The sequence below is a fragment of the Sebastes fasciatus genome, chromosome 5 (genome assembly GCF_043250625.1).
Source record: "Sebastes fasciatus isolate fSebFas1 chromosome 5, fSebFas1.pri, whole genome shotgun sequence".
Taxonomy (NCBI): domain Eukaryota; kingdom Metazoa; phylum Chordata; class Actinopteri; order Perciformes; family Sebastidae; genus Sebastes; species Sebastes fasciatus.
Genome location: NC_133799.1, coordinates 19,384,391 through 19,394,455, shown reverse-complemented (window position 1 = coordinate 19,394,455; position 10,065 = coordinate 19,384,391). Strand labels below are relative to the sequence as shown.

The 10,065-nt window shown below is 39.5% G+C and overlaps 1 protein-coding gene across 2 annotated transcripts; it reads left to right on the top strand.

Annotated features, from left to right (window-relative positions):
• Window positions 1-2,953: 2,953 nt before the first annotated feature.
• On the top strand, window positions 2,954-9,605 carry LOC141767871 (diencephalon/mesencephalon homeobox protein 1-A-like). 2 transcript variants are annotated; one of them, XM_074635561.1, is made up of 5 exons: window positions 2,954-3,179; window positions 5,982-6,157; window positions 6,333-6,511; window positions 6,676-7,135; window positions 7,319-9,605. In XM_074635561.1, the coding sequence occupies exons 2-5, from the start codon at window positions 6,004-6,006 to the stop codon at window positions 7,735-7,737; spliced, it is 1,212 nt and encodes a 403-aa protein (XP_074491662.1). In that variant the 5' UTR covers window positions 2,954-3,179; window positions 5,982-6,003; the 3' UTR covers window positions 7,738-9,605. The 2 variants fall into 2 exon arrangements, with proteins under 2 accessions (XP_074491662.1, XP_074491660.1); XM_074635559.1 differs by lacking the exon at window positions 2,954-3,179 and adding an exon at window positions 3,437-3,478 and having other exon boundaries at window positions 5,982-6,158; window positions 6,319-6,511.
• Window positions 9,606-10,065: the final 460 nt, after the last annotated feature.

The following is a 10,065-nucleotide window of genomic DNA, read 5'->3' as shown; positions in this document are numbered from 1 at the left end:
AACTTTAATAAAGATATATGTTTTAAAATGTCATTATTTTTCCTGAAAGGTTCTTTGTAATATCTCATCTTGGGGAAAACAAATATCTAGATTTAAAAAGTCACTCTGAAATATGTGGACAACATAATATAACATAACTCTGCAGCATGTGAGATGACAAATAAGGCTTCAGAGCTCCAAGAAAACAATTCAGAATACTTTTAGAAAACTGGAAATGTGTGCATTTTGAGACTTTATTAATAATTTGTTGTGAAAATGTATATGTATGTCCAAAAAAAGTGTCCAAATTCAATTCTAAAAATCAGTGTAAAGTGAGTCAGAGTTAGTTTAGTGTCCAGTCCACCCTGCATGCTGCTCCACTGGCCTAATATCAGTCTAATAGCAGCCTCCTCTTGACACTTGCATTAAAGCCTCAGCCATGCTGGACATTAGCCCGCATTAAGGGCCGTATAAAGCTGATTTGAGGAAGAGCAGCTGAGAGGAATTCCTTCTCGCTTTAATTGCTTTAGAAACGGTTCCCACAAAGAGACACTGGCCAGATTTACCTCCAGTTTAAGTTCTTATTTCCATCGGTTCACAAGTTAATCCGATTTTTTTTCTCTCTTCTCTCACGGGCCTAAATGCTCTGCAGCTATATACTGACAAATAAAGAAAACACAAGGTCGGATTTAAAAACACTGGAAAGTTATTATTATTATTAGTGATGGATGTCACTGCTTTTTTTCCATTTAAAAAAAAAAATCCATTTACGCACTGATAACCACCTGTTGCGTAAAAACTAAAGTCATTCATTTAATTTTGTTGCTTTCATATTTTAGAGTTTGTATAAGAAAGCCAATTAAAACAGAAATAAGAGGAACTCTATAGAGAACTTTTCCTAGAAGAGTATCAGGTTTTCTTTTCACTGTTGTCAGGAGACTAAAGTTCTGCAAATGAATGTGGCCAAAGATCAAATTGAGTTTAGGATTTTAACCCCCCCTCCTCCTCCTCTTCCTCCTCTTCCTCACCTTCCTCTCTCTCTCTCTCTCTCTCTCTCTCTCTCTCTCTCTCTCTCTCTTTCTCCCTCTCGGAGAAAATTCAACAAAATATGCAGCTTTACATTAAAAGGCTACTTTCCGCTGCCCTTAATTCCAGCCTAAACGGTTTTTCTTCGGGAGAAGAAATCTTTTCTAAAAACCTTGAAGAAGAGAGGGGCATTATTGTTTTAATCCTCTTAACCAGCAGTCATTTTAAGACATTTTTTTGGAGGGTGAAATGGCGTCTTGTCTACCCAATCCTAACCTAAATCCCTTGGGGCCAGGGAGCTGCTGGAGGCTGCAGACCTGGAGCCCTGCAGACCTGCAGCCTCCAGCAGCCTCCAGCAGCCCTGCAGCAGCAGCCTCCAGCAGTCTGCAGCCTCCAGCAGCCTCCAGCAGCCTGCAGCAGCAGCAGCGTCCAGCAGCCTCCAGCAGCCTCCAGCAGCCTGCAGCAGCAGCCTCCAGCAGCAGCCTGCAGCAGCAGCAGCCTCCAGCAGCAGCCTCCAGCAGCCTGCAGCAGCAGCCTCCAGCAGCAGCCTTCAGCAGCCTGCAGCAGCAGCCTCCAGCAGCAGCCTTCAGCAGCCCTGCAGCAGCCCTCCTGCAGCCTCCAGCAGCCTCCAGCAGCCTGCATCATCTCTGCACCTCAGCTGCCTTCCCACCAAACACACCAGCTAAATAACATTACAGAGAAGAATTAACCTGAACGTCACCGGGCAGCACAAGTACACCACAAAAAGAAGAGTGGTACAGGCCATTACTTACTATTTGCATATCATTTAATTAAGACCTGTGTTATAGACACTTTTTTTTGGGCTGAATTCAAATCTATTGAGTTGGAATTTAATTTTTAAAAGCTCATATTTCTTATGAGGAGGACTCTTATTTTAGAATTTAGTTTCGTGATATTTGTAATGGTTATTTAGGGCTAAAATTGTAATAAAAAGTATAAGCCTAAATCTAGAAATGGCCACATTAGTGTTTATTAGCCCTTTTTTTAAAATATAATATTAGGAAAGCATTTTAAACTACTAGGGTTAAAAGAATGTAACTCTATCTCGGATTTTTTGTATTTAAAAATAGAATTTAAAATAAAATAAAAATGTATATGCAGTCTGCCCTTCCACCTCAGCTTTAGCTCATATTGAGTAGCACATTTTCAAGTAAACCCTGAGATATTAAAAATAGGAAAGAAATAAAAAAAAATGGTAAACACTGTTACATAATTCGGAATACCTTAAATGCATCTTGCGATGATTTGTTCAAATCGGTTTTAAAGTATTAAGAGAATTTGCTTATTTAGGTCAGTCTGCAAACACAAATACTAAAATATAAATATTAGCATTATTATCACCTCCAGAAATAACAACAGTGAGCTTCATAATAATTAGAATAATAATTTGAATTTTGTGCGGAAAATTCGTACATAAATTAAATATATATATATATATGCCACATATGCAAAACATGGGTAAAAATGAAGAAAAATATGTTTTCAAATGTCATTATTTTTCCTAAAAGGTTTTTGTAATATCTCATCTTGGGGGGAAAACAAACGTCTAGATTTAGAAAGTCACCCTGAAATATGTGGACAACATAATATAATACAACATAACTCTGCAGCATGTGAAATAAGGCTTCACAGCTCCAAGAAAACAATTCAGAATACTTTTAGAAAACTGTAAATGTGTGCATTTTTTTATGTAAAAACAAAAGTGTCCAAATTATATTCTAAAAATTGAAAATCAGTGTAAACAGTGTAAAATCGGTTTTATAAAAAAGGACAAAAAATTATCTTTTTTTTTCTTCCAAAACAACAGCAGGAGCAGAAAAGTCGGCATCTCGGATGCAGAAAAATCCTGAATCTGAAGTGGAGGAGTAATGTGAAGGAGGAGGAGGAGGAGGAGGAAGAGGAGGAAAGCGACCTGATTGGCTGAAGTGAAAAGGAGCGTCTGCGCGTCTTTAAAGGCTGGTAGATGGCAGCTCAGCATCCTCCCACATCCACATCCACCGAGCACCGAGAGAGGACTGATCTCAGGATATCAGACTGAATGAAACCAAACTAATGAAATGAGAAACTGAACTGGATTGTTAGAGAAGAAGAAGATTTGAAAGGAGAATATTGGAGGTGGAGATATTTGGCTTCAGATCCACAGAAGAAGAGAGGTAAGAAGTTTGCAGAATCGAATTTCGAATTAGTTCTGCAGCCTAACAACTCTTATTTCTACTTAATTATTTTCACTTAACTGTTTTAAATATCTTCTTATTTTTTACTTTTATTTTTTTATGTGTGTTTAATATGACTGAGTTTGTTGTCTTCCAAACTCCATCATGTCTTGGACAAAAATTTCAAAAGTGCAACAAAAATTATTGATACAGTATCATGCGACTGATTTGTGCTCAAATTAATCGATTACAATATTGGAGGTGGAGATATTTGGCTTCAGATACACAGAAGAAGAGAGGTAGGAAGTTTACAGAATTGAAGTTTGATTCCTGAATTAGTTCTGCAGCCTACAACTCTTATTTCGACTTAATTATTGGGATCCATTATTTTTACTTAACTGTTTTAAATAATTTTCTTCTTATTTTTTTACTTTCATTTTTTGTGTGTGTTTAATATCACTGAGTTTGTTGGACAAAATCGGTTTCAAAAGTGCAACAAAACTATTGATACAGTATCATGCAACTGCTCAAATTAATCGATTAAATGTGTGTATATTGATCCATGTGTCTTTCGAGAATCGAAGTTTGATCCTGAATTAGTTCTGCAGCCTAATAACTCTTATTTCTACTTATTTATTAGGCTCAATTATTTTTATTTAACTGTTTTAAATAAATTTCTTCTTACTTTTTACTTTCATTTTTGTGTGTTTAATATCACTGGACAAAATCGTGCAACAAAACTATTGATACAGTATCATGCGACTGACTTTTGCTCAAATTAATGGATTAAATGTGTGTTTATTGATCCATGTGTTCCCTAACACTGATACACAGTTATAATAGAGACTTTTGAGACTTTATTGTCATTGTCAGGGAAAACAACGAAAAACAGTTTAGCAGCTCTTGGCAGTAAAAGCAAACATTAAAAGCAAACATAAAAACATTCAAATAAAAAAATAGAAAAATAAATGGATCGTAAAGGCTGTAAATAAATACATTATAAGTTTCCACTACATATTGTCATTTGGGGACATTTAAATGTTGTTTAATGGAGGTATTTTTTTTTTTTATTTAACATCACAGGTTGTTGTTAATTGACTGGACTATATGTTAATTAACCTCATTAATTTCTGATGTCGTTTAACTTTGTGAATTGCAGACAGAGCTGCGGACCTGCAGGCGATCTGTAGTAAAAGCTGTGGAACTCATAAATCCACAGCAATTTACATAATTGAGCTTAAATCAGAGCCCGAGGCTTCGTGACATTGTCCTGAAAGAAGAAAAGCATCTATGTTGAATTTTTTAAGCTGCAGATTTAAAAAAAAAAAAAAAAAATCGAACAGATTACATGAATGTAGCCAGAGGCTGATTTAGTAAAAATAATGAAATGAAATAAAATAAATGTTATTGCATTAGTCACAGGTTATGATCACACACACACACACACACACACACACACACACACACACACACACACACACGCTGGCCCATCTTTCACGTGTCAGGTCTGATGATAAATTAATAGCTTTGTATAGTTGAAAGCTATTTGCAGCCACATTAGACCGCAGCCAGTCAGTCACACATCTCACATCTCAGCAGCCTGAAGGCGTCTGGAAACTGACCTGAGAGTCTGAGAGCCACACATTGAAATAAACGGCCCTCAAACTCCAGAGAGCAAAGTGAATATATATATATATATATGTGTTGATGCTCCTTCTGTCAGTCTGCGGAGCTTCAACAGCGTTCTACAAACTCTTAGCTGAAGATTTAATTTAATTTAAAGGGTAATTTAATTTGACTGTAGTCTAGATGGTGAAATAAGACATTTCATTTGCCTATTTGGTTTATGTGTGGACGGGGAAAATATCAGTACATTGTTTTTACCCTTCTGATCAATGATTTCGGTATCATTAATATTTCTCCTTCTTCTTCTTCTCGTTATTATTGTTATTAATATTGCTATTATTATTATCAGGATTATTATCGTTGTTGTTTGATTATTATATGATACAGGTATACTTTTATTTTTGTACATTTACCCATCAAAATTATGGACCATTATGAACAAATAAGACTATTATCATCACGGATTTAATGTTTCTTAAAATGAGCATGTTAAATTTAGAATAACAACAACAAAGGATCACAACACAATACAAAACAATTATGAAAAAAATAGACTAGCATATTACTACAAAATTATTTTATTTTTTTAACTATTGTAGTAGGCCTGTGCTAAATTATATTTGAGTGAATAAAGTGCTAAATCTACATTTTATTTTTCATTGCTGGAACTAAATAATCCGCACACCTCTTCTTTAAAACTAAATCCGTTTCGCTGTGGATTCATAAAACATTTTTTTTTTACTGAAAGCTTTGATCAAACTGTTACTGTATATTAAAAGTTTCAAACAAAGATATTTATTTATTTTCTGAATGATTTAAATGCTGTTTAAGTGGACAAACCCTCCGTAGAAAAAAAAAAAAAACACGATTTCCGTTTCGTTTTGCTTAAATATAACTGGATCTAACAACACACATAAAGTAAATTATCTTTTAGAAATCATTAGACTCTTTAATTATCTGCTCGATTATTCTGTAATAAAATGAAGGAATCATTTTTTTCCTCAGGAACAGTTCTTAATTCTTGTATTTCACCTGTTGCTATTTCAATTATTCAGCCTGCAACAAACCTTATAATAAAAATAAGTTTTCGCTTTTTTGATTGCACTACAACTAGAGAACAGAGTGGTTTGTTTTAAGATGCCTGCCACTCACAGCAGCTCGTGTTTCTCTCTGCAGACAGACAGACATCTCTGCGGCCATGCAGCACTACGGAGTGAACGGCTACTCTCTGCACGCCATGAACTCACTGAGCGCCATGTACAACCTCCACCAGCAGGCGGCGCAGCAGGCCCAGCATGCACCTGACTACAGGCCCTCAGTGCATGCCCTCACCCTGGCAGAGAGACTGGCTGGTAACAATCAGTTTACTCATTTTGATGTTCAATCACATTCATCATCAAAATCTCCATCTTTTACTGTTTATTATTTAATGTGTGTTTGTCTCTGGGGGTGTTTAAAATGACCTTTGACCTGTGCCTCAATTAAACTGGTCATGTTTCTTTTTTCTCAACGGCTGCACATTTCAAGACATTATCCTCGAGGCCCGGTATGGCTCCCAGCACCGAAAGCAGCGGCGCAGTCGGACGGCGTTCACCGCCCAGCAGCTGGAGGCCCTGGAGAAAACTTTCCAGAAGACCCACTACCCTGACGTGGTGATGCGTGAACGTCTGGCCATGTGCACCAACCTTCCCGAGGCACGCGTTCAGGTAAAAAAAACCTTAAATACATTTATCCTCCTGTGTACTGTTTTTGGCTGTTACTCTCTGATGCTCAGCTTAAAGGCAATGTGCTGCAAAATGTGAACAAATGTCCAGTTGTCCACATGTTATGTTATGTTACTTATAGTCCTTGACCCTTGACCCGTCTGCAGGTCTGGTTCAAGAACCGCCGGGCCAAGTTTCGTAAGAAGCAGCGCAGCCTGCAGAAGGAGCAGCTCCAGAAACAGAAGGAGGCGTCCGGAGCTGCAGAGGGCTCTACAGAGGAATCCAAGACTGACACCAACACCACGACCACCACCAACACCACCACCAGTACCACCCAGGTCCCAGAGGCCCGCACTCCTCCCCCGCCCTCCTCCTCCTCATCCTGTCACTCAGAGACGGAGAGGCTGGCAGCCGCAGGGCCGCAGCTGGGAGAGATGAGCGTGGAAGTCAACGTCACCTCCCCCGAGCCGTCGGACAGCGAGTCAGCAGTGGAGGATAATGCTGACAGAGAGGAGGACGAAATGAGAGGGGAGGCGAGGGTGAAGATCAGGGAGGAGACGCAGGGGGAGGGAGGAGTGCTGCAGAGGAGCAACTCCCCGTCCTTCAAACAGCTGAGTCCAACATCAGGTAAAAATACCACTGTCTGATGCTTTTTCTTTTATATCTCCTGATTATATGTCATATTTAAGAATTGAATCACATTCATGTACAAGATATTTCTACTGAATTGGTATCCAAAACACAAATAAAAGCCAGGTCAGTGTGTGTTGAAACATATTAAAGTCCTCGTCCTCTCTCCCTGTCTCTCAGACTCTCCCCTGGGCTCCCCCACCTTGCCGTCCTCCAGCAGCGTGACCAGCGGTTTGACGCAGGGCAACTCCTACGCGTCATCTCCTCTCAGCCTCTTCCGGCTGCAGGAGCAGTTTCGCCAGCACATGGCCGCCACCAACAACATGGTGCACTACCCGTCCTTTGAAATGAGCACGCCGTCCTCCATGCCCTACCTGGGCATGAACGTCAACATGCCGTCCCCGCTGAGCCAGCTGCCCTGCCAATCCTACTACCAGAGCCTGTCGCAGGCCCAGCAGGTCTGGAACAGCCCGCTGATGCAGGCGGCGCCAGGCAGCCTCCCAGCAAGCCTCAACAGCAAGACCACCAGCATAGAGAACCTCCGTCTGAGGGCCAAGCAGCACGCAGCCTCGCTGGGACTGGACACGCTCCCCAACTGAAGCTGCTCAGTCTAAAAGTGTTCGCCCTCTAATCAGGGCCGTGCTTATGAATTATGGCTCCTGCCCACAGGAGGTGACTCTGGGCCCCTCTTCACTTTCCTCTTGACCTCTCACCTCTGTCATTCAAAACAAAGACACATCTCCAAAACCCATTCGAATTATCTCAGATTTAAATTTAAGATACAGGCTGCCACACAATTTGGCTGACTTAACAGCCCAGTCGCACAGCAGTTTGTGAAATAGTCAAATTTAATGTATTGATTTGTACAAAGACACAAATTTCAAATTTTTTTCGTGATGGTCAGCACGAAATTAATTTGTATGTAATCCATGTAATTGTGAATCGGAAAGTATAAAGAGTGGCGAACCACAGGATTTACGCCCAGGAGACCAGCGTTCGTGTCCCGTGTGAAACCACAAGTCAGAGTTGATTTTTTTGTCACGTAACTTACGGTGATATTTTAACCCAAACGTGATCTTTTCCTTAACCTAACTAAGTAGTTTGTTGCCTAAACCTAACCAAGTCGACCTATTCCTAAACCGAATTAAGAAGTCTTATTTTGAGAAGACTGAAGCGGACATTCGTAGGAAAACGCTCGAAATATACGTTGTTGAAAGTCAAGCTGAGCGTCATGTAAAAAAGGGAAATTCGTCTCGAAATTAGTATGTACACGAATCAAACAGATTAAATTTCGTGACTATTTCACAAACTGCTGTGAGACTGTGTTGGACATAACAATAATTCTCAAGTCCTCTGTTTAAAATCTGTCCAAATTTCTAATTTGTGCTTGTTTCTTGTAATTTAACCGAACAACTGCTGAAGTTTTGTTTGCAGTTTTCTAAATTTCTAAATAATTTCAAAACCACCGCAGTGTGACAAACAGAAGAAACAACATCATTTTTCAGCACACGTGATGCATTTTAGAGCAGGCACTTTAGGCGCCTTCCCTCAGTTTGGGGCCCAGGGTTGTCGACGCCCCTATTCCCCTTCACCTCATCGTCACCACGTGGGCGTGCAGCTCACCGCTCGGAGCACACCAGGACATGAAGATCAGCTCTGCTGGATAGACGTAACAGAAAATAAGATTATAGCAAGAACTCAATGGACTTAATGGAAAAAAAACACCTGGACTGCAGTTGAGACTGAACAGTACTGTGGATCTTTGCTTGCAACACAAGCCAACTCTACTAATGCGAGCTGCTCGCTATGATTTCAGCCTCCTCTGTGAAGTCAGGGAAGAAAGTCTGAGCTGATTCCAGGACAGATATAAGATATTAAAAATGTTCTATAATTCAACCCCTGAATGTGAACTATGCATGCACCCCTCTGAAGCATGGCTTACAGCCGCAAAAACACAGAATGAAGTCACATTATCAGAAGTAAAGCTCAGATCACTCAATATAATCCGCCACCCAACTGTCTTTCTTTGTAGATGACACATGACTCTCCTTGTTTAAAGTTACAGCACTCATCTGAATCCATTGAGCGTTGTAAATATCCCTCAGTGTTCGCCTCCATCTGCCTGGCTGAAAAGTGACTCCATGTCTCCTTTTGTGTGAAGGATTTGAAAGGAAATTTATTTTTCAATTGTGGCTTTAAAGTAACGGACCTACGGCAGCAATGAAATAAGGGGGAGAGTCTGCGGAGGAGGCACAGCGACAAATAAATATGAACCCAGCCGACATATATTTTTGTTAACTCGGGTGCCAGACTGAACTCGACAGTCACCACTTTTTCTGAGAAAGATGCACAGGCCCATCCTCTATGTATTATATCACTGTAGATTCAAGACATGTATTTCTCAATTGTTTAAAATGTGAGTAATTTATCTGTTTAATGCAAGGGAATAAATCACACATAAGAATGACTCATGTTCTCAGTGTTGTCGGTTGGAAATATAAGATGAAAATATTTGCGTGTACTGCCTCATTTTGACATTTTTTCCAAAGCAAAGAGCAAGCTTTATTCTAAAACAACGACTCAAGTCATCAACACAAATATCTGTGATTAAAAAATGTAAGGAAACAACATACATGAGGCAACCTTTCTTGAAATAAAGTCCTACATTTAGATATTTGGATTGGATTTAGGAAATAGAGACACTGTAGGAAAAAAATGACATTTTCTTAATGGAAGTTTTGTATTATCAGAAGTTTTTTGTGGATATCTGAATCTTGGGACCATTGTCAGCTAAAAGGTGAGTCAGAAGTAGCCGTCTAGATCGTGAAACAGGAATAATCACATAGCAGGACATCCAACAAACATGCACACAAACATGCAAACTCACATATAGGCCTTACAAAAACACCCAAAAAACTCAAAGTTTC

Bases quoted from the DNA above. Each gene is read 5' to 3' on its own strand.
- LOC141767871 (XM_074635559.1), top strand. From the start codon at position 6,004: ATGCAGCACTACGGAGTGAACGGCTACTCTCTGCACGCCATGAACTCA. The intron at 6,512-6,675 runs GTAAAAAAAACC...ACCCGTCTGCAG, and splicing joins TTCCCGAGGCACGCGTTCAG to GTCTGGTTCAAGAACCGCCG. The intron at 7,136-7,318 runs GTAAAAATACCA...CCTGTCTCTCAG, and splicing joins ACAGCTGAGTCCAACATCAG to ACTCTCCCCTGGGCTCCCCC.